At 36.1% G+C, this 24,782-nt stretch overlaps 1 protein-coding gene across 4 annotated transcripts in view; it reads left to right on the forward strand.

The window, feature by feature from the left end:
* LOC123549280 (conserved oligomeric Golgi complex subunit 7-like) overlaps positions 1–24,446 on the forward strand; it is a 45,874-nt gene extending 21,428 nt beyond the window's left edge. The window contains exons 15-24 of one of the 4 annotated variants that reach the window (XM_053545526.1): positions 416–556; positions 3,971–4,227; positions 4,765–4,868; positions 5,567–5,584; positions 12,903–13,033; positions 14,573–14,656; positions 16,645–16,759; positions 17,585–17,617; positions 22,867–22,998; positions 23,399–24,446. In XM_053545526.1, the coding sequence (XP_053401501.1) occupies positions 416–556; positions 3,971–4,227; positions 4,765–4,868; positions 5,567–5,584; positions 12,903–13,033; positions 14,573–14,656; positions 16,645–16,759; positions 17,585–17,617; positions 22,867–22,998; positions 23,399–23,565 (1,182 nt within the window). In that variant the 3' untranslated portion in view covers positions 23,566–24,446. The remainder of the gene's footprint in view (positions 1–415; positions 557–3,970; positions 4,228–4,764; positions 4,869–5,566; positions 5,585–12,902; positions 13,034–14,572; positions 14,657–16,644; positions 16,760–17,584; positions 17,618–22,866; positions 22,999–23,398) is intronic. The other 3 variants (XM_053545528.1, XM_053545527.1, XM_053545529.1) reach the window with 3 other exon arrangements.
* The last annotated feature ends 336 nt before the right edge of the window (positions 24,447–24,782 follow it).

Here is a 24,782-nt window from a genome sequence, read left to right on the forward strand (position 1 = left end):
GTTAATTGTGTATATTCAGGACCATACAGAGGTGTTTGAGACTGTTAAGCTACCATGTTACTATTAGTTAATTGTGTATATTCAGGACCATACAGAGGTGTTTGAGACTGTTAAGCTACTATGTTACTATTAGTTAATTGTGTATATTCAGGACCATACACAGGTGTTTGAGACTGTTAAGCTACTATGTTACTATTAGTTAATTGTGTATATTCAGGACCATACAGAGGTGTTTGAGACTGTTCAGCTACTATGTTACTATTAGTTAATTGTGTATATTCAGGACCATACAGAGGTGTTTGAGACTGTTCAGCTACTATGTTACTATTAGTTAATTGTGTATATTCAGGACCATACTGAGGTGTTTGAGACTGTTAAGCTACTATGTTACTATTAGTTAATTGTGTATATTCAGGACCATACAGAGGTGTTTGAGACTGTACAGTTACTGAGTCAGAGTGTTAGCAAGCTGTTTAGCATAGCCAATCAGGCTGACGAGAGATGTGTGAAACTCACCAATGGCTGTTGTTATGTCTCTCTCTTACAAGCTCTCAAGGTGAGTATATTAATTTGTGTGAAGTAAACAGGGACTTGAAGTCACAATTATCATAATTTATTCAATTTTTTTTTTATTTCTCAAAAATGGATTACAGCATATAGCATATAATATATGAAATAGTCTATAAGTAGGTGGTTACAAAATAGGTTATTTTGTACAATTAGCATAATACAACCTTTGTTTGGATTACTTGTCTCTAGTACATTATGTAAAGCATCATAGTTATATCCTTTAAGTGCACTTTCTAGTGCCATGTTTATTTCTTCCCTCTTTTTTTTTTAGTTATTGTAGTTTCTTTCTTTTTTTAGCTTTCTGTCATAGCCTCTCATGCCGATTTGATATCTTCAATTTTTTTTTTATTAAGGTTAGAAGAAGTAGGTATCACAAATAAGAAAGATGAGCAACTGTGTTATGATTAGCATATTCTGCTTGTAGGAGTTAATTCCCTTTATTTAGATTGGACAATAATTTTTAGCTCACCTGAAATTTGTTAGTATAGATGGATGGTCTGATGTCCATCATTCTGTGTCTATCATCCTGTGACAACTGTTTTACTTAAACATCTTCTGCTCTGAATGTACTGGTTAGAATTTTACCAAACTAGGTCTGTAACAAACATGCATGAACTTTTCTCAATATACTACCTTTAAGTGAATGACTTTAAAGTTGATCATCATGTCAGGATTGCCTGGCAATCATTGATTGTTAGACAGTACATGTTTGCTCATTGATCATGACATAGACAAATCACAGATGAATGGTTGAAGTGAAAATTGATCAAAATTTTGATTGTTAAATTCTGACAACATATCTTTTCTCCAAAGTAAGTGAAATATAGTTTATATAACAATTTTATAGACACTGTTGCTATTCTGATCTACTGATATGTATGCAGGTGATGAGAAAGAATTCTGAAAAGTACACAATATACTACTATATATAATATACTACTTCTACACTGGTCATCCAGCTTGGTAGACTTTAGTAATTCCCAGTACTTGAAGGCATTAGTTTTTTAGCTCGACTTTTCGAAGAAAATGTAGAGCTATTGCACTTGCCCCGGCGTCGGTGTCGCCGTTGGTTAAAGTTTTTGATAAAGTCAAATATCTCTGTTACTATCAAAGCTATTGACTTGAAACTTAAAATACTTACTTACTATCAAAGTCAACACCAGGAGAAACAATCCCCGTAACTCTGATACGAATTTTGACAGAATTATGCCCCTTTTTAACTTAGAATTTTTGGTTAAAGTTTTTGATAAAGTCAAATATCTCTGTTACTATCAAAGCTATTGACTTGAAACTTAAAATACTTACTTACCATCAAAGTCTACACCAGGAGAAACAATCCCCATAACTCTATTTTGAATTTTGACAGAATTATACCCCTTTTTAACTTTGAATTTTTTGTTAAAACTTTTGGTAGTCAAATATCTCTGTTACTATTAAAGCTTTTGACTTGAAACTCAAAATAGTTATTTACTATCAAAGTCTACACAAGGAGACACAATTCCCATAACTCTGGTTTGAATTTTGACAGAGTTATGCCCCTGTTTAACTTAGAATTTTTGGTTAAGGTTTTTGATAAAGTCAAATATCTCTGTTACTATCAAAGCTTTTGATTTGAAACTTAAAATACTTATTTACCATCAGAGTCTGCACTAGGAGAAACAATCAACATAACACTGTTTTGAATTTTGACAGAATTATGCCCCTTATTAACTTAGAATTTTTTGTTAAATTTTTTGATAAAGGTAAATATCTCTGTTACTATTAAAGCTTTTGACTTGAAACCCAAAATAGTTATTTACTATCAAAGTCTACACCAGGAGACACAATTCCCATAACTCTGATTTGAATTTTGACAGAGTTATGTCCCTTTTTAACTTGGAATTTTTTTACTGGCAAAGCTCTAATTCAGAGTTAAGCACTGAGAAAAGTCGAGCGCGCTGTCTTACGGACAGCTCTTGTTCAAGTGGTCAAGTTAGAAAGTGAAGAACATTTAAAATACAGACCCAGCTTTATGTTAACTTTTAGCTTGACTATTCGAAGAATAAGGAGAGCTGTCCTTCTCACCATGGTGTCAGCGTCTGCATCACACCTCGGTTAAGATTTCGCAAACCGATGCACATTTTGACATATAAAATATACAAAACTTTTTGACATATAACTTTGAAACTTTCAATGCTTGTGTACCATCACCATGTCCAGTTTTAGGCAATGGTACATAACTCATCAAGGATTTTGTCTGAATTATGGCACCTTTTAATTTACAAATCTAGGTTAAATTTTTTGTACCAGTTCATATTATGTGTAAGCTGATTGAAATGTGGCTTTTTAACATTTATCACTTCTTTATTATGACAGTCTCTACCTGTAGGCTAGAGTACATAACTCTGTCAAGTATTTTTGCTTAATTATAGCCCTTTTTTGGACTTGGTTCAGTTTTTCTTACAAGTCCATGTTTTGTCAAAACTATTTGGCATGTGGTACACTTGTTCATCATCATGATCTCCATCTGTGGTCAAGGATATGTAACTACGTCAAAGATATTTGTCTGAACTTTGGCCCTTTTTGGACTTGGAAATCAGTTAAGTTTTTTGTACCAGTCCATAATTTCTCTTAACTGTATGGCTTTGAAACTTTGACCACTTGTTTACCATCATAGTCTTCATATATAGGCAAGACTACATAACTAGGACCAGGATTTTGGCTCAGTTATGGCCCTTTTTTGACACAGAAATTTGTTAAGTTTTGTGTACCATTCCATATTTTGTCTTAACTGTTTGATACATTGTGTATGGCTTTGAAACTTTGACCCCATGCTTAATCAATTCTTCGATTAGTCAAGAGTGCTGTCAACAGACAGCTCTTGTATTTATTCTACCTTTCTATGTTTACATTTCTATGCAGAAGCTTGTGTCATTTATGTATCAGTGTACACTCAAAATAATTTCATTTTAATATTGTAAATCAAAAAAATGTAAAACAGGGATGTTTTGTTTTGTTGCATGGTTTTGAAATGTTTGTATTTTTCTTATTACACAGTTGCAACAGCTTTTCAGTGAGGCAACAGAATATTTGAGCCTTGTCATGAGAAAACCAACATAGTGGGTTTGCGACCAGCATGGATCCAGACCAGCCTGCGCATCCACGCAGTCTGGTCAGGATCCATGCTGTTCGCTAACAGTTTCTCTAATTGCAATAGGCTTTGAAGGCGAACAGCATGGATCCTGACTAGACTGCGCAAATGCACAGGCTGGTCTGGATCCATGCTGGTTGCAAACCCACTATGTTGGTTTTCTCATGGCGCGGCTCATTTACAGATCATGTATAACATTTATAACAGTTCCAGTCTAAAAATCTAAATCTTTTTTATTTAAAAGTAAAATCTAAGACCTTTATTTTTCAGACATACTTTAGTAACTACAGTAAAGAATTCCGCAGAGTTCTTACAAACATCAAAGAGAAATGCAAAACCAGTCCAGGTGACCTAGATTCAGAAGACTGGTCCAATTTTCAGCACTCGCTCCGGGTCATCCAGACATGTGGAGACTTGATCATGCACACTGAAGAGTTTGATTCAAATGTTATCAGCAATGTTATGAATACTATAGGTCATCTGACGTCATCAGGTTCACCTACAAAAGATCTGACTTCTATATTTAAGTAAGTGAATTAAAGGAGGGAGAATGAAACGTTCCAAGCTAACTAAGATGGTCCAGCAGTGTTGGATAAGATGTTCCATTTCTGGCAAAATATTTTTCTTGATGATTTGGTCAAAGAAGTCGCTTTGGAGATCTTTTCCTTTTGCACATGGGAAAGATGTTAGTTATATTTTCAGAAAAACTTAGTACTTGTTAAAGATCCTAAGGCACCAACGGTGGAATTTTACTCGTTTACATACAAGAATGATGATTAAGCATCTAATAAAAAGAAAACTTGAAATAAGTTTTTGATAAATTAATTAAGTCGTATTTGTATATTACATGATTTGTAAAGGAAGTTGATTGCAAAAGTTAATTCAAAGTGGTTTATATTACATATAGTTCATTGAAAAAAGCCGAAATCTTAGTGATTTTGTTTGATTTGTATGAACTGGAAAGTCTATGGTAAGACTAAAAAACATTCTGCCCTGGAACACAGGTTTTCTATTCAGCTAACATTGGACACTTTTGAATACTAAAGATGTTCTGTAATTTTCAGACAGAGTACCAAGAAATCCCCTCTACATGCACAAGCATCATTGTTCCTTAGCAACCAAGATGATATTGATGCATTGGTTGCCATGGTTACACTTTTACAAGAAGGTATGTCCATTTGTTAATCATATCCACAAGAACCATATCGAAATGAGATTTTACACATTTATTTGATTCATTTAACCTTTAGCCTGCTGGCAGCAAGTGATTCTGCCTTTGCGACCAGTGCAGACCAAGATCTGCACTGTTAGCTAGTCAATCAGTAAATTTTCAGTTGAATAATAAGTGGCGCTTCCCAAATTGAATGATCAGTCCACTGTAGAAATTTAGCATGGTAAAGATTAAGTGCTGCATTTTACTCAGAGATGCAGGGGTTACTTAGCAACAGTTTATTGATAGTTACCGTGAAATTTTATTTTGTTGGCTTGAAATTTTGTGGTTTTGCTCAAAGTAGCTATTTTATGGGGATATGAATTTGTGGATTTCAACATTTGAAGATTAAATGTTTTCGAATTTTTTTAATGTTCATTGGAATTTAATTTCATGAAATCATGCAACCATGAAATCCCACACAAATATCTGTGATCTCACAGTATGATATTCTCAGAAATATTTCACAGTGAACTACATGTCTGATATCTCATTCCAAAACATCCAGAATTTTGATTTTTGTACAGTTTAGAAAGTATAATATTATTCAAACTGATCAAGTAAGAAGATGCATTGATCTTGAGTAGACAGACAAATAAATCTTTGATTATTAACATAATTATGCATGTACTGTTTATAACGATAATTGTTTACAGATGATCGACATATGCACAGTAAGAGTATATACCTTTCGCTCCATGAAGGTCTATGGAAACGCTTTAAAAATAATATCTTACCTTCGTATCTCTAGTAAACTGGCACCATTAAGAACTACGGAAATGCTTTAAAAATAATATCTTTCCTGCATATCTCTATTAAACTTGTCTTGTGTGTTTATAACTCTGGCTGTGTGTACTGATGTGTTTAGATGGCTTTGTGATACTTGCATGGTTGAAGAAGCAGTTTCTGCAAGATGTCAGTGGGGTTTTTTTTCAGGCCAATTTGGGGTCGAAATTGGGCCCCATCCCAATGGCAAATAGTATGTTTTTTTCCCAATTTCAAAGCTAAAGTTCCCAAAGTTAAAGAAAAAAAATTCTTTTGCTTTTTCAACAAGACTGCATGTTCCTATGAAACCTTAAACATTTGAAACACATAGCAGTATACTATCTTAATGCATTTATGACCATTTTTTCTTAAATTTAATGTAACATTTTATCAAAAAGCATAACTCTTAATAATTCCCAATTTAGACATTTTATGACGCATTTTTCCAAATGTAAAGGCCCCGGCCCCATTCCTAAATCAGTGGGAAAAAACACTGGATGTATCGGGTCTTATTAAGCCATATCAAATGGTTTCATCAATATGTACTGTATTATCTATTGATCAGAAAGCAGCCTAAGCTACTTGCATGTGCTTCTTGTAAAGCACGAAAGCATGATTTTTCATGTATTTAATTTAGAGACATCGTTGGATTAATGCTTAACATCGCCATTTTTAGCTCGACTATACGAAGAAAAGGTAGAGCTATTGGACTCACCCATGCGTCAGTGTCAGTGTAAGCTGGTATAATTTCAGTAACCACTAGTGGGAAAGGATTGAAACTTCACGCACTTATTTACTGTGAAGAACTGATTTACATTGCACCAGTTCCATGACTCTGTTTTGATTATTTTCAAAATTATGTCCCTTTTTGGACTTCAATTTTTTTCAATTGACAATGCTGTTGAGTAGTCGAGCATATCTGTCCTGCAGCAGCACTTGTTAAGGTAGTGGACCCATTATGATATTCAGCAATTTTCAGGGGATTTTGTATTATTCCTACGCTGTTTCGGCATACTTTAACCTTGGAGAAACTTGCACTTTGTGTTCTCTTTGGGATTTCTCTCAGCTAGACCAGAGTAATGGTCCTCCACTTAAAGTGGAAAATACACATAAAGTTCTTAAAGTTTGCGCTGTATATATCTTAAAAAATATTTCACCTAGAGTCAGGAAACGATGTACAGTGACAGGAGTAGGGGGCACCTGTGTCCAGTGGACACACATCTAGTTTCACTTTCAGTCACTAGCTACATCTAGTTTCACTTTCAGTCACTAGCCACATCTAGTTTCACTTTCAGTCACTAGCCACATCTAGTTTCACTTTCAGTCGCTAGCTTTAGGGTGATGTTTAAGTATGTTATAAATTGAATAACATGTCTTCTCTTTCATACACTGATTAGTGGATTGTAAATTAACAGAAATTTCTTCACTTTCATCCACTAGGTTTGGGATTCTACACTTTTAGTCATTGTAAATTGACTGACATTTCTACACTTTCAGTCGTTGTAAATTGACTGACATTTCTACACTTTCAGTCATTGTAAATTGTTATTTCTACACTTCCAGTCATTGTAAATTGACTGACATTCATTGTAAATTGACTGACATTTCTACACTTTCAGTCATTGTAAATTGACTGACATTTCTACACTTCCAGTCATTGTAAATTGACTGACATTTCTACATTTCCAGTCATTGTAAATTGACTGACATTTCTACACTTCCAGTCATTGTAAATTGACTGACATTTCTACACTTTCAGTCATTGTAAATTGACTGACATTTCTACATTTTCAGTCATTATCTATGGGATGATATTAAAGTGGATTGTAAATTGACTGACATTTCTACACTTCCAGTCATTGTAAATTGACTGACATTTCTACACTTTCAGTCATTGTAAATTGACTGACATTTCTACACTTTCAGTCATTTCAAATTGACTGACATTTCTACACTTCCAGGCATTATCTGTGGATTGTAAATTGACTCTTTTTCACTTTCAGCCACTAACTTTGGGATGATATTTAAGTAGATTGCATATTTACTTCTGTAATCAACATTTTCTATAAAACATACAAGTTTTCATAGTCATATTTTGTTCCTTGATGTAAGTGGTTAAGTTCACTAACTTCAAAGCACTGTCCCCTCACCGATGTGTGTTTGAGCCTCACTTGGGGCATTGAATTCTTCTTGTGAGAAAGCCATCCTGTTGGCTAACTGAATGTTGGTGTTCTACCCAGATGGTGGGTTCTCACTTGGTTCTTACTCCACCATCAAAACTGGAAAGTCGCCATATGACATATTAGAACACTGTATTGGTTTTTGCTGTCATGGGTATGTTGATCTTTTTCTGACAGGTTCAGGTTATATCTAAAGATATTTCTTTAGATATTGATGAATGTTTCATTAGAATGTTTGCTAGTCTTTAGGATTATTAGAGGCTGGATGTCAGTCATAAATATTTTTGCGTGATGACACATGGGAGGAAATTATTTACATCTGAAGAAATTAGAATTGAATTAATAATTTTGCTTCATGTGTGAACTCACGTCTTTGTATTTAAGTCTATGACATAGAAGATTGCAAGTAGCTGTTGCATTTTTACTCAACTTTATCTAGAGTTGCCTGTGTTGGAGGTGGTTTTATGAGTAGCTTTCTACCCAACTTTATCTAAAGGGAGGTTTCTGAGCAGCTTTCTACCTAACTTTTTCTAGAGTTGCCTGTTTTGATGGTGGTTTCTGAGTAGTTTTCCACCTAACTTTATTTGAATTGCCGGTTTTGATGGAGGTTTCTGAGCAGCTTTCTACATAACTTTATCTGAATTGCCTGTTTGGATTGAAGTTTCTGAGCAGCTTTCTACCTAACTTTATCTAGAGTTGCCTGTTTTGATGGTGGTTTTCTGAGCAGCTTTCTACCTAACTTTATCTAGAGTTGCCTGTTTTGATGGTGGTTTCTGAGTAGTTTTCCACCTAACTTTATCTGATTTGCCTGTTTTGATGGAGGTTTCTGAGCAGCTTTCTACATAACTTTATCTGAATTGCCTGTTTTGATGGAGGTTTCTGAGCAGCTTTCTACCTAACTTTATCTAGAGTTGCCTGTTTTGATGGAGGTTTCTGAGTAGCTTTCTACCTAACTTTATCTGGAGTTGCCTGTTTTGATGGTGGTTTCTGAGTAGCTTTCTACCCAACTTTATCTAGAGGGAGGTTTCTGAGCAGCTTTCTACCTAACTTTATCTGGAGTTGCCTGTGTTGATGGTGGTTTTCTGAGTAGCTTTCTACCCAACTTTATCTAGAGGGAAGTTTCTGAGCAGCTTTCTACCAAGCTTTATCTAGAGTTGCCTGTTTTGATGGTGGTTTCTGAGTAGCATTCTACCTAACTTTATCTCAATTGCCTGTTTTGATGGAGGTTTCTAAGCAGCTTTCTACCTAACTTTATCTAGAGTTGCCTGTTTTTATGGAGGTTTCTGAGCAGCTGAAAGCTTTTTACCTAACTTTATCTAGATTTGACTGTTTTGATGGAGGTTTCTGAGCAGCTTTCTACATAACTTTATCTAGAGTTGCCTGTTTTGATGGAGGTTTCTGAGCAGCTTTCTACCTCACTTTATCTAGAGTTGCCTGTTTTGATGGTGGTTTCTGAGTAGCTTTCTACCCAACTTTATCTAGAGGGAGGTTTCTGAGCAGCTTTCTACCTAACTTTATCTGGAGTTGCGTGTGTTGATGGTGGTTTTCTGAGTAGCTTTCTACCCAACTTTGTCTAGAGGGAAGTTTCTGAGCAGCTTTCTACCAAGCTTTATCTAGAGTTGCCTGTTTTGATGGTGGTTTCTGAGTACCATTCTACCTAACTTTATCTGAATTGCCTGTTTTGATGGAGGTTTCTGAGCAGCTTTCTACCTAACTTTATCTAGAGTTGCCTGTTTTGATGGAGGTTTCTGAGCAGCTTAAAGCTTTCTACCTAACTTTATCTAGAGTTGCCTGTTTTGATGGAGGTTTCTGAGTAGCTTTCTACACAATTTTATCTGAATTGCCTGTTTTGATGGAGGTTTCTGAGCAGCTTTCTACCTAACTTTATCTGGAGTTGCCTATTTTGATGGAGGTTTCTGAGCAGCTTTCAACATAACTTTATCTGAATTGCCTGTTTTGATGGAGGTTTCTGAGCAGCTTTCTACCTAACTTTATCTAGAGTTGCCTGTTTTGATGGAGGTTTCTGAGCAGCTTTCTACCTAACTTTATCTAGAGTTGCCTGTTTTGATGGAGGTTTCTGAGCAGCTTTCTACCTAACTTTATCTAAAGTTGCCTGTTTTGATGGAGGTTTCTGAGCAGCTTTCTACCTAACTTTATCTGGAGTTGCCTGTTTTGATGGTGGTTTCTGAGTAGCTTTCTACCCAACTTTATCTAGAGGGAGGTTTCTGAGCAGCTTTCTACCTAACTTTATCTAGAGTTGCCTGTTTTGATGGAGGTTTCTGAGTAGCTTTCTACCCAACTTTATCTAGAGGGAGGTTTCTGAGCAGCTTTCTACCCAACTTTATCTAGAGGGTGGTTTCTGAGCAGCTTTCTACCCAACTTTATCTAGAGGGAGGTTTCTGAGTAGCTTTCTACCCAACTTTATCTAAAGAGAGAATTCTGAGCAGCTTTCTACATAACTTTATCTGGAATTGGCTGTTTTGATGGTGGTTTCTGAGCAGCTTTCTACCCAACTTTATCTAGATGGAGGTTTCTGAGTAGCTTTCTACCCAACTTTATCTAAAGAGAGAATTCTGTGCAGCTTTCTACATAACTTTATCTGGAGTTGGCTGTTTTGATGGTGGTTTCTGAGCAGCTTTCTACCCAACTTTATCTAGAGGGAGGTTTCTGAGCATCTTTCTACCCAACTTTATCTAGAGGGAGGTTTCTGAGCAGCTTTCTACCAAACTTTATCTAGAGGGAGGTTTCTGAGCATCTTTCTACCCAACTTTATCTAGAGGAAGGTTTCTGAGCAGCTTTCTACCCAACTTTATCTAGAATTGCCTGTTTTGATGGTGGTTTCTGAGCAGCTTTCTACCCAACTTTAACTAGAGGGAGGTTTCGGAGCAGCTTTCACATAACTTTATCTGGAATTGGCTGTTTTGATGGTGGTTTCTGAGCAGCTTTCTACCCAACTTTATCTAGATGGAGGTTTCTGAGTAGCTTTCTACCCAACTTTATCTAAAGAGAGAATTCTGAGCAGCTTTCTACATAACTTTATCTGGAGTTGGCTGTTTTGATGGTGGTTTCTGAGCAGCTTTCTATCCAACTTTATCTAGAGGGAGGTTTCTGAGCATCTTTCTACCCAACTTTATCTAGAGGGAGGTTTCTGAGCAGCTTTCTACCCAACTTTATCTAGAGGGAGGTTTCTGAGCATCTTTCTACCCAACTTTATCTAGAGGGAGGTTTCTGAGCAGCTTTCTACCCAACTTTATCTAGAGGGAGGTTTCTGAGCAGCTTTCTACCCAACTTTATCTAGAGGGTGGTTTCTGAGTAGCTTTCTACCCAACTTTATCTAAAGAGAGAATTCTGAGCAGCTTTCTACATAACTTTATCTGGAGTTGGCTGTTTTGATGGTGGTTTCTGAGCAGCTTTCTACCCAACTTTATCTAGAGGGAGGTTTCTGAGCATCTTTCTACCCAACTTTATCTAGAGGGAGGTTTCTGAGCAGCTTTCTACCCAACTTTATCTAGACTTGCCTGTTTTGATGGTGGTTTCTAAGCAGCTTTCTACCTAACTTTATTTAGGGGCTTTCTACCCAACTTTATCTGGACTTGCCTGTGTTGATGCTTGTTTTCAAAGCAACTTTCTACCCAACTTTATCTAGAGGGAGGTTTCTGAGCAGCTTTCTACCCAACTTTATCTAGAATTGCCTGTTTTGATGGTGGTTTCTTAGCAGCTTTCTACCTAACTTTATCTAGAGGCTTTCTACCCAACTTTATCTAGACTTGCCTGTGTTGATGTTTGTTTTCAAAGCAGCTTTTTACCTAACTTTATCTAGAGTTACCTGAGTGTGTTGATGCTTGTTTTCTAAGCAACTTTCTACCTAACTTTATCTAGAGTTACCTGTGTTGATGCTTGTTTTCTAAGCAACTTTCTACCTAACTTTATCTAGAGTTACATGTGTTGATGCTTGTTTTCTACACAACTTTCTGCCCAACTTTATTTAGAGTTATCTGTGTTGATGCTTGTTCTCTGAGTAGATTTCTACCTAACTTTATCTAGAGTTACCTGAGTGTGTTGATGCTTGTTTTCTAAGCAACTTTCTACCTAACTTTATCTAGAATTGATGCTTGTTTTCTACGCAACTTTCTGCCCAACTTTATTTAGAGTTACATGTGTTGATGCTTGTTTTCTGAGCAGATTTCTACCTAACTTTATCTAGAGTTACCTGAGTGTGTTAATGCTTGTTTTCTAAGCAACTTTCTACCTAACTTTATCTAGAATTGATGCTTGTTTTCTACGCAACTTTCTACCCAACTTTATTTAGAGTTACCTGTGTTGATGCTTGTTTTCTAAGCAGCGTTCTACCTAACTTTATCTAGAGTTACCTGAGTGTGTTGATGCTTGTTTTCTGAGCAGTTTTCTACCTTACCTCATCTAGAGTTACCTGTGCTGAGCAGCTTTCTACCTAACTTTTTCTAGAGTGTCGATGCTAAAGTCTTTGTATTCAGATTTGGCTAGGGTCTGTATTTAAACTTTTCATCATTTTTTTCAACTTTAACAGTTGATCGCCCTGCTCATTATTTCCTGTATTTACACCATTTTAATTAAATTTTATTACATCCGTTATTCAAGCATACTAATTTAACCTTATGAAACTGATTTTATGATTTGTTTTCAAAGCACTGCTTAAAAACAAAGAAAATGCAAAATCGTGGCTGATTCTGAGACAAAATGTGTTTGTGTAAATAATACTTTATACTATATGCATATTAGTAATGTACATGCGTGCAATATTTTTTTTAACTATTTTGATAAGTTCTGTTATGTTTTATAAAAACTTTTAGTCAATTACTGTTTCCTACATCCACCAATATTATATATTAAATAGTGCATTCCTGTGAGAGTTACATGAAAAATGTTCACCCCTGAGGAATATGAATGTCAGCCAAAGTATCATATACTATGTACGGAAGTTCTTTTGAATTGTTGAAGTTGAGATTTACTATTTTAGTACTGTTGGAAACAAGTTCCAGGAGTAAATTTTGTTTTTACTTGTTCACAGGGGACACCCCAGCGCTGCTTACTGACAGTAAAGATGACATGTATAAACTGAGTGAGGAAGTACATACCTTTGCTTTTGATGTTGTCTTTGGTCAAATGAAAGGATATTTGACAAACCTGTCTATCATGGAGGTACATGTTCTATGTGGTATTCAATTAACCTTTAGCCTGCTGGTGACAAGTGATTCTGCCTTTGCGACCAGTGCAGACCAAGATCAGCATGCACATCCGTGCAGGCTGATCATGGTCTGCACTGTTAGCTATTTAGTCTGTAAATTTTCAGTGAACATCCCTTCAACTAATTAATGGTACTGCCCAAATTGAATGATAGACCAGTCCATTTTAGAAATTTAGCATGATTGAAATTTTTTCTTGCATATCGTATACATAGAAGCATTTTATTCTGACAGCTTTTTTTTTTGCATACCGTATTTTACAAAAAATAAAATAAATAAAGCAAATAGAAATGCACTCTTTCTTGTAGTAGAGTATATGTATGTACACAAAGCGTGGGAAATTAACGTCCGTAAGCAGATGTGATGTCATGAAGTTTCAGTGACGCACAATAACAAAGTTCCCCTTTAGTTTTATTGTTTGTAGCATAACGGTATGTTCTTACCATAAAATAACGTATTTTGAATCGAGAAATATACTATAAGGAACAGAGAAACTATCAAGGTATCAGATTTTTTTCGTATCTTACATATTCAATGCATGAATCGCTAGTTGTCATAACAGCACGAGAGTCGTCTGACATGGGGATGCCAGATGGGTTTTGCCAGCATGGGTAAAATCACCGGAAACGCCAGTTCGGTGTGCAAGAAAACAAAATCTAATAGTGAATGAGGATAAACTTAATACTGTGCCATTTTGTAATGCTAGATATAATAACATCATCAGAATGTCGCTGAATGGTTTTCATATAAGATTGAATTTCGTAAGTATCGGTTAAGGGGAAAAAAATATGCTGATCAAAGATTTAGATTAAAGAAATTGTATAAATTGACATTATGGTTTCTTCTTATTTTATAGTTACATGACAATATGTGCTTTCTATGACAAAAGAAAAAGAGAATGAAAGGAAGCGGAATTTTTTGCATATTTTATTATTTGATGGCATATGTCTCTCTCATATGTCTTGAATTTTGCAAGGATGATTGGCATTGAGGTTGGATTGTTGAAAAAGAAATTAAATATAATTATAAATTTTGCTGAATTTACTTGTGTCTGCTTTAGTGTGGGGAATCACATGATCAAAATAATCTCCAAACCAAATTGAAATTTTGAAGAACTTGAATAAATTTCCTACCATGATAAGATATGAAATTAAAACATAGCCTAACATATGGCTAATGAAAGTTGTTAAATAATGATGTAGTTTACACTGATGATAGATTTCTGGTAATTACAGACACTTATGAAAATAAGAAGTTGCAGTTCCATGAAGTGTTCCGAATAATCAGAAGGTGATTGTGATTGAAATCTATGTAATTTTAGAATGCATTTATGTTACCATAAGATAGGCTATCTTTTAGCTTTAGAGCAAAACTTGCTTCAGTATTGTCCCATATTATTTGTAAATTTACTAAGAATGGTTTAGTGATAATTTTGATCATGTGATTCCCCACAGTGTGCTTCATCAGGTAGTTACACTGTTCCTTTGTTTTTAAGATCTGGATGTCAAAGAGTGCTGGAGGAGCCTTGACCTCTGACCTTCCAACCTTCAGTTTGTCACCCCAGGAATACATGACAAAGGTAGGGTCAGATATTCCCGATTTGCATATACAATGAAACAGAATTGACGCTACAACTATGTTGAACAAAACATTTAATAATGAAGGGTGTAAACTGAAATTTTAATTATTTATTTTATAAAAGTTTATTTGCTGGTTTAATATGAATTTATGCCATTTTTCAGCACTATTGTGGTGAAATCATTAATTTTCAATTGGGGACTAATTTTCTGTGGCTTTCGTGTTTGAGTCAGTCCACGGAATTTAATCCCAGTGAAGCAGTAAAACTTCTTTTTATTTTTTGTTAAAAGGTCAAAACCCACAAATTTATATCCCCACGAAATAGCTATTTTTGCCAAAACCATGAGAATTCTGGCATGTGAAATTAAATGATTTCACAGTATTTTTAGATGGTCAGTTATCCTGACATATGTTGCTAGATTTTTTACCAGTGTCAACTTCATGTCTACAAGAAATGGGCATGAACCATACATGGGAGCAGATGACATAGACTTCTGTATGTAGTTGCCATGGGATTGTCTCCTTCCCTCCTGAGAGATAGTCTAGTCCTTTACCAAGCTGAATAGCTGATCTGTCATATCTTTAAGACACAGGAATCTATGTATCTTTAAACAACGTCTTTGAAGGGCATATATCTCTGTTCAAACAGAAAGTTAATTCCCATTTAACAGAATTCTAAGTAAGTTAACCTCTCAAAAAAAAAAAACCCTGTGCAACAGACACGGTGTTTGCCCTATTGATCTAGAGAGATTGCACTGTATTCAGTTTGAAGTACAGTCTTCCTGGCAGTGTTTCATCTATGGAGATTGTACTGTGTACAGTTTGAAGTATTGTCGTCCTAACAGTGTCTACTCTGAATAGATTTCATTGTATACAGTTTTCCTTCAAGAGGGATTGCACTAAATTCTGTTTGAAATACAGTCTTCCCAACTATGTTTACTGTAACAACACAACACTGTATACAGTTTGAAGTACAGTCTTCCCAGCAGTGTTTCTTCTGGCGAGACTGTACTGTATACAATTTGAAGTACAGTCGCCTAAGCAGTGTTGGCTCAAGAGATTGCACTGTATACAATTAGAAGTACAGTCTTTCAAGCATTGTTTACTCTAGAGAGCTTACTGTATATACAGTTTGAAGTACAGTCTTCCCAACAGTGCTTCTTCTGGCGAGACTGTACTGTATACAGTTTGAAGTACAGTCTTCTAAGCAGTGTTGGCTCAAGAGATTGCACTGTATACAATTAGAAGTACAGTCTTTTAAGCATTGTTTACTCTAGAGAGCTTACTGTATATACAGTTTGAAGTACAGTCTTCCCAACAGTGCTTCTTCTGGCGAGACTGTACTGTATACAGTTTGAAGTACAGTCTTCTAAGCAGTGTTAGCTCAAGAGATTGCACTGTATACAATTAGAAGTACAGTCTTTCAAGCATTGTTTACTCTAGAGAGCTTACTGTATATACAGTTTGAAGTACAGTCTTCCCAACAGTGCTTCTTCTGGCGAGACTGTACTGTATACAGTTTGAAGTACAGTCTTCTAACCAGTGTTGGCACAAGAAATTGCACTGTATACAATTAGAAGTACAGTCTTTCAAGCATTGTTTACTCTAGAGAGCTTACTGTATATACAGTTTGAAGTACAGTCTTCCCAACAGTGCTTCTTCTGGCGAGACTGTACTGTATACAGTTTGAAGTACAGTCTTCTAAGCAATGTTGGCTCAAGAGATTGCACTGTATACAATTAGAAGTACAGTCTTTCAAGCATTGTTTACTCTAGAGAGCTTACTGTATATACAGTTTGAAGTACAGTCTTCCCAACAGTGTTTGCTCTAAAGATATTGCACTGTATACAGTTTGAAGTACAGTCTTCCCAACAGTGTTTGCTCTAAAGATATTGCACTGTATACAGTTTGAAGTACAGTCTTCCCAACAGTGTTTGCTCTAGAAAGAGTTTGAAGTACAGTTGGCCTTGCATCTTCTGTTTTTTACAGATTGGTCAGTTCCTGATGACTTTACCACAACATTTAGAACCTTTCACAATGGAAGATAACCAAGCGGTCCTAGTAGCCCTGAAATATGGTAAACTGCCATATACTGATGAAACCGGTAAGATTTATAGCTTCAGAACAGTGTAAAAGCTATGCCATGCAAGAATTACCCACAGGGTATTGGATTAATGGTGATAGGCAATGTTGTGTTTTGATACTCAGTGGTAATGGTGATTTAGGTTTTCTGTTCAGGTAATGTTACACTGTAAAGTCTTTTACCTAACATTATACAGGATTAACATTTTTGTCAATTTTAGAAATTGAGATTTAAATAAATACATACTAATAAGCTTAATTAAAAGTCTTGGGGGCCTCTGTGGCAGAGTGGTTAAGGTCGCTGACTTCAAGTCACTTGCCCCTCACCGATGTGGGTTCAAGCCTTACTTGGGGCTTTGAATTCTTCATGTAAGGAAGCCATCCAGCTGGCTTACGGAAGGTCATTGGTTCTACCGACGTGCCCGCCCATGATGAAATGATGTATGGAGGGGCACCTGGGCTCTTCCTTCACCGTCAAAGCTGGAAAGGCGCCATACGACCCATAATTGTGTCGGTGCGATGTTAAACCCAACAAAAACAAAACAAATAAAAGTCTGGATACCAATTATAATCTGATTTATCTCTAGGACAATATGAGCCGTGCCATGGGAAAACCAACATAGTGGGTGTGCGACCAGCATGGATCCAGACCAGCCTGCGCATCCCCGCAGTCTGGTCAGGATCCATGCTGTTCGCTAACAGTTTCTCCAATTCCAATAGGCTTTAAAAGCGAACAGCATGGAGCCTGACCAGACTGCGCGGATGCGCAGGCTGGTCTGGATCCATGCTGGTCGCATACCCACTATGTTGGTTTTCCCATGGCATGGCTCATCTGATTTATCTCTAGGACAATATGTGATCAATCCAAAGAGAAGATCTTGTAAGTATGAGGGGTTTGAAATGCTTATTGCTGCCACAAGCTGCTTCTGAAGTGCTGATGACGAAAAGAGCCACGCCATGAGAAAACCAACACAGTGCGTTTGCGACCAGTATGAATCCAGACCAGCCTGCGTATCCGTGCAGTCTGGTTAGGATCCATACTGTTCGCTAACAGTTTCTCTAATTGAGATAGGGTTTAAAAGCGAACAGCATGGATCCTGACCAGACTGCGCAGATGCGCAGGCTGGTCTGGATCCATGCTGGTCGCATACGCACTATGTTGGTTTTCTCATGGTGCAGCTCAGATATTGATGAAGTGTATGTTTAAAATAGATGTAGCAGCTTTGGAAGTATATTTTGCATTGTAACTGCATTTTTGCAATCATATAGACTTCTGAGTAGTGGTGGCATACACATTAGTCTATTGCAGATAATTGTGTAACTTCAGTTGATTTTATTACGACCAGCATTATTAACAGAGGGATTTTGTCTTAACCAAACATTATAGGGGAGTTGCCTCCCCTGTGCATGTAGAGGGCACTTTTTTATGACTTGGTTAAAAAAGTAAAAGGTGTAGTTGATCCGTGCTATTCATAATGTAGAAGTGTAGGAAGAAGGAAGAAGTTCAACATTGTGACTGGAAAGGATTGACATTCCCTTTCCAGTATTTGATTTTTTAAAAGATATGTTTGAGAAGTGGCACCCTCTGGTGGAATATTTTGCATAAATATGAGCCTCTATGAGAAGCAGTTTTTGGCAGTCTGTGAACAGAAATAGAACTTTAAAAATGGCTAATTGCCACCAAACATACACGGTTTTTGAAAATATTTTGATTTATTTATCTTTCTATATTCTAATAAATTGTACAATGCTTTGAATAGTAAATATTCCAAAAACATACTTACCTATGCCAGATAAAATCTTAACACCTGGATTTTAAATTTTAATAAAACTAACAAATATCACAGCTTGATGTGATTTATGTTTACCTCATTAAAGAGGATCTAAGGATGGATTTTGATGCATTATTTGCATGACATGACATATATTATTAGCTCATCTGATTTTTTGAAAAAAAATGATGAGTTATTGTCATCACTTGAGCGGTTGTCGGCGTCGGCGTCTGCGTCGGCGTTGCCTGGTTAAGTTTTATGTTTAGGTCAGCTTTTCTCCTAAACTATCAAAGCTATTGCTTTGAAACTTGGAATACTTGTTCACCATCATAAGCTGACCCTGTATAGCAAGAAACATAACTCCATCTTGCTTTTTGCAAGATTTTTGGCCCCTTTTGTACTTAGAAAATATCAGATTTCTTGGTTAAGTTTTATGTTTAGGTCAACTTTTCTCCTAAACTATCAAAGCTATTGCTTTGAAACTTGGAATACTTGTTCACCATCATAAGCAGACCCTGTACATCAAGAAATATAACTCCATCTTGCTTTTTGCAAGATTTATTGCCCCTTTTGGACTTAGAAAATCAGTTTTCTTGGTTAAGTTTTATGTTTAGGTCAGCTTTTATCCTAAACTATCAAAGCTATTGCTTTAAAACTTGCAACACTTGTTCACCATCATAAGTTGACCCTGTACAGCAAGAAACATAACTCCGTCCTGCTTTTTGCAAGATTTATGGCCCCTTTTGGACTTAGAAAATATCAGATTTCGTGGTTAAGTTTTATGTTTAGGTCAACTTTTTCTCTTAAACTATCAAAGCTATTGCTTTGAAACTTGCAACACTTGTTCACCATCATAAGCTGACCCTGTACAGCAAGCAACATAACTCCATCCTGCTTTTTGCAATAATTATTGCCCCTTTTGGACTTAGAAAATCATTTTCTTGGTTGAGTATTATGTTTAAGTCAACTTTTCTCATAAACTATCAAAGCTATTGCTTTAAAACTTGCAACAGTTTTTCACCATCATAAGTGGGCACTGTACATCAAGAAACATAATTCTATCCTGCTTTTTGCAAGAATGATGGCCCTTTTTAGACTTAGAAAATCATGGGTAGGACAATATTTCTATTGCACAAAAAAAATCAGATGAGCGTCAGCACCCGCAAGGCGGTGCTCTTGTTTTGTTACTGTTTTTACATCATAAATTAATAACTAAATATTGAGTTAAACAAAAAAAAGCAACTTAAATTCACTTCAAGGCAGCCTTCTAAATGAATGATCACTTTTTTAGCTCACCTGTCACATAGTGACAAGGTGAGCTTTTGTGATTGCCCGTCGTCCGTCATGGTCTGTCCACAAGTTCTTGTGAACGCAATAGAGACCACATTTTGCAATCAATTTTAATCAAACTTGCACACAACTTGTATTGGCATAATATCTCGGTTCCTTTCGAAAACTGGCCAGATCCCATCATGGGTTCCAGAGTTATGGCCCCTTAAAGGGCCAAAATTTGCTATTTTGGCTTGTGAACATGATAGAGACCACATTTTGCAATCAATTTTAATCAAACTTGCACACAACTTGTATTGGCATAATATCTTGGTTCTTTTCGAAAACTGGCCAGATCCCATCATGGGTTCCAGAGTTATGGCCCCTTAAAGGGCCAAAATTTGCTATTTTGGCCTTTACAGCCATACAGAGATCTCATTTATGGGTTTGATTTGATACAAACTTGCAAAATATCTTTAACAACAATAGATCTTGGATTCCATGATGAATCCATCAGATCCAATCATAGGTTCCGGAGTTACAGCCCCTGATTGACCCCTGAAAGAGCCAAAATTGGTTAATTTTTACCTTGTGAACAGGATAGAAGTGACATTTTACATTCAATTTTAACCACACTTACACACAACTTAAGTCACAATAAGATGTCAATTCCTTTCGAAAACCGGCTAGATTCCTTCATGGGTTCTAGAGTTACTGCCCCTGAAATAAGCAAAATTTTCTATTTTGGCCCTTTCAGCCATATAGAGGTTTCATTTATGCTTTGATTTGATACAAACTTGCACAGAATGTTTATCTTGATGATCTCTAGGCCAAGTTCGAAACTGGGTCATGTGGGGTCAAAAACTAGGTCACCAGGTCAAATCAAAGGAAAAGCTTGTTAACACCCTAGAGGCCACATTTATGACCCTATCTTCATGAAACTTGGTCAGAATGTTTATCTTGATGATTCCTATGCCAAATTCAAAACTGGGTAATATGGGGTCAAAAACTGGGTCATCCGGTCAAATCAAAGGAAAAGCTTGTTAACACTATTGAGGCCACATTTATGACCCTATCTTCATGAAACTTGGCCAAATTTGAAACTGGGTCATGTGGGGTCAAAAACTAGGTCACCCGCTCAAATCAAAGGAAAAGCTTGTTAACACTCTAGAGGCCATATTTTTGACCCTATCTTCATGAAACTTGGTAAGAATGTTTATCTTGATGATTCCAAGGCCAAGTTCGAAACTGGGTCATGTGGGGTCAAAAAACTAGGTCACCATTCAAATCAAAGAAAAAGCTTGTTAACACTGTAGAGGCCACATTTATGACCCTATCTTCATAAAACTAGGTCAGAATGTTTATCTTGATGATTCCAAGGCCAAGTTTAACAGGTGAGCGATATAGGGTCATCATGACCCTCTTGTAATGTCAATGTGTTTTGTTTTCATTATTTGTTCCAATTAAACATGTGTCAATGGCAAGGCCAGCTGTGAGTCAGTAAATGTATACCTTTTCATCACATATCACCTTAGTGATTTAGAAGTGACACCTGCATTCTATCTCGTCTGCTATAGGCCTTGAAATGAAATATTGTTTTTTCTTTCAAAGTCACTATTCTGCAGCCCTATTACCTCAACAAGCCAGAATATTAGGGCTGTGGTCACAGTCATTGTGCCCCTAGTTCATATGCCACTGTAGTGCAGATTTACTAGTCAATTTTGTATTACTTAAGAGGGTGATATTACATTTACTTCATTTTGTAACTTTAGAGAGCTGTTACACCAGATAAACTTTTCATTTGAATGGTAACATTCACTTAGTTGTTTGCTTAAAGTTTATGTATAGCAAATGTATAACAATGCTGTTCCCTGACACTACAGGAAAGTGTTGTTTAGTTTTATATGATCGGTTTTAACCCTTACCCTGCTGTGTTTCTTAAATGGACTTGTCCATAATTCAATATGGGCAGTACCATTTACTATTCAAAGGGGTGTTTACTGAAAACTTACTGACTGAAACGGATGTGCAGGCTAATCTTGGTCTGCACTGGTCGCAAAGGCAGAATAACCTGCCGCCAGCAGGCTAATGGTTAAGTTTGATTGGCAGCCCAGTGGTTATGATCGCTGACCTCAAATCACTTGCCTCTTGCGGATGTGTGTCCAAAACCTAGCTTGGGGAGTAGAATTCCACATGTGAGGAAGTCATACAGCTGGCTTGTGGAAGGTCGGTGGTTCTACCCAGGTGCCAGCCTGTGATGAAATGCCTAGTGGGGCAAGTGGGGGTCTTTCTCCACCATCAAAACCTGGGAAAGTCACTATATAACCTAAATTGTGTTGTTGTGACTCTTAACCCAAGAACAATGCTGAAGTTTGAGTGGGTAACATTGAAGTACCTTCATTTTACTAAAATGTGTAATGCCTTCATAAATTGAACTTCAGCTTTATTGTCTATTCACCTGAAATATCTCGATACAATTTGCCCCTGAATATGTACCATTGTACTTTAATAAAATAGTGCTTTTGCCAGTAACACACTTCTATTGCACACTATGTATTTTAAAGAAAGAGCAGTCAGTATTTATGTAAACCGCTTGTTGTATTACCTATATATATCACTAACAAAACTTACATTTAAAGTCACAGCTGATATCTATCTTCACAATTTTTATAAATATAAGACTTTATTTGTGGGAACTGAAGGTATCAAAATTTGTTGAGTTATTGGTAGACTTACATGTAGGTTCATAGGTGCTCTTACGTCCGTTATTGTACAAATGTAACACAAGAAAGGCAACTGCACTATAATTTTTAATGATATTTATTCTAGCATAAAACTGTTGTTATTGACAATTTCAAATGTTTTCACAGGGGTGTTTTAGTGTGGTCATGCCATAACAGACTGGGGTACTGATCAGTTTCTTGTGGTTATACAGATGTTATAACATGGGAAAACGTGTTATCCAGTACATACTAAAAATACTGTGTAAAATGAATTTGAAAGGAATCAAACTATTAATAAGTTATACTCTTTAAAACTGATAAAAAAATGTACATTGTATATAAGAATTAGTTATCTTGAATTTCAGCACTGCCAGAACATATTGCCGACTTGTGGCTGGAATCCATTGCAAGGGGGACAATGCATGTGTTATGTGAAGAAATAATAAGGATACATGAGTTATCTACCCATGGAACAAAACAACTTATAACTGATATAGGTAAAATTCAAACAAAAGCAAAGATAATAATCTGTTACATACATATGTACACATTATTACTATTACACGAATATTATGAATTTGTTAAATAGCCTAAATGAGATGTACAATACTGACTTCAATAAAAAAAAAAGTAACACAACAACACACACTAAAATAGTGGCATGCACACGATATGAAATGCAGACATTTCCGGTTCTGTTGTAGATTAATGGCAAGTGAAAATGAATATATAATACAATTATTTACTTGTTAAAAGACTCACATTGCTAAATTAGTTTCAGCAATCACAAGCCTACCTCAGGAAGAAGCTTTTGACATTTTTTTTAACATTATTAATTCTCATATGGTTTATATGGATCATAGATTTAAAAACATGTGTCTCCTTTTCCCTTGACAGATTACCTGTGCAATGTGTTTGATGATCTTGGTATCCAGGCAACAGACACGCTGAAGAACATAGATCTCTTATTGAAGGCAAACTCGGAAACATTCCACGACATAGCTGAAAACATGCCCCAGAGACTTGCACATGCTATTGGAAACATGCGACATATTGATTTGTAGACACATATGTACAAGGATAAATTATTATAAATTAGAAAAACATGTCTTAGTGCAAGAAAATGTGCTTCTTAGAAAATGTTTGCAGCAGTTTTATCATCTAGGAAATATTTGGCATTATACACTTAGTAAATGGCTTGCCAGTCAGTAATCAAAACTATTGCCTGAGGTCTGAAAGACTGAGAACCAACAGTTTTGACAATTGATCACCAAGCCATTCAATACGTGTTTTGCTACATGGCATCAGAAATAAATTTTCATATTTTTGTTCTTCAAATTCTGACTTTAGCCCAGCAAAATTTTGTGTCGAACTATAGACCAGTCAATAAAACAAACTATTGACCTGTGATTTATATAAAGAGTAATGTAATAAATATTGATACAGCTCAGGAGATATGAGACATTGAAAAAACAAAAACCTCTCTGTGTATTAGAGATATTTATGTTCTCTTAGATTTAATGTTTAAAAAATGAAAATGTAAACTTTTTGTAGAAAAAGCTGTTTTGGAATGACAGTATACCTTGAAAATAGTAAATGCGAAAAGCTTTTTATGAGTTTCTGAGGGACCAATTTATGTGTGGAAGTTGTTGGTTATAGATAGACAAAAGCCACTTTTTCAATGTTCACTTTCATCTATTTTCAAACTGAAATACTGTTGGAAAATGGCTTCTTACTCCTTACAAATTGTGAATGTCTTTTAAATGGTAATTGGCACAGGGAAACACATACAAGATTTAGGCATTATGATAAAAGATGAGCGTTATTTTTTAAGGGAGATGTACTTAGACACATTTCAGTAAATGCTCATAGAATAATTAGAGGGATGATACTTAAATTGTATGAATGTAAATATGTGGATGTAAAATAAATATTATTTATGATAGTGGGGTATCCCGTTTGTTTTCTCCACCCTAGGATGTGTCAAGAGGTGTGTCAAAATATCTTATCTTCAGTTCATCCAGTACAAAGTTCACAGGGTGAGCAATTGTGATCACCCTGACCTGTATTCGTCAACGTTTAAAGTCTGAAACTCAGGCTTAGACTTATGAACGAGAAATATTCATTTCACAATAAATTTGAGCCGCGCCATGAGAAAACCAAAAAAATGGCTTTGCGACCAGCATGGATCCAGACCAGCCTGCGCATCCGTGCAGTCTGGTCAGGATCCATGCTGTTCGCTTTCAAAGTCTATTGCAAGTAGAGAAACTGTTAGCGAACA

Source organism: Mercenaria mercenaria, chromosome 6 (genome assembly GCF_021730395.1).
Source record: "Mercenaria mercenaria strain notata chromosome 6, MADL_Memer_1, whole genome shotgun sequence".
Classification (NCBI taxonomy): Eukaryota; Metazoa; Mollusca; class Bivalvia; order Venerida; family Veneridae; genus Mercenaria; species Mercenaria mercenaria.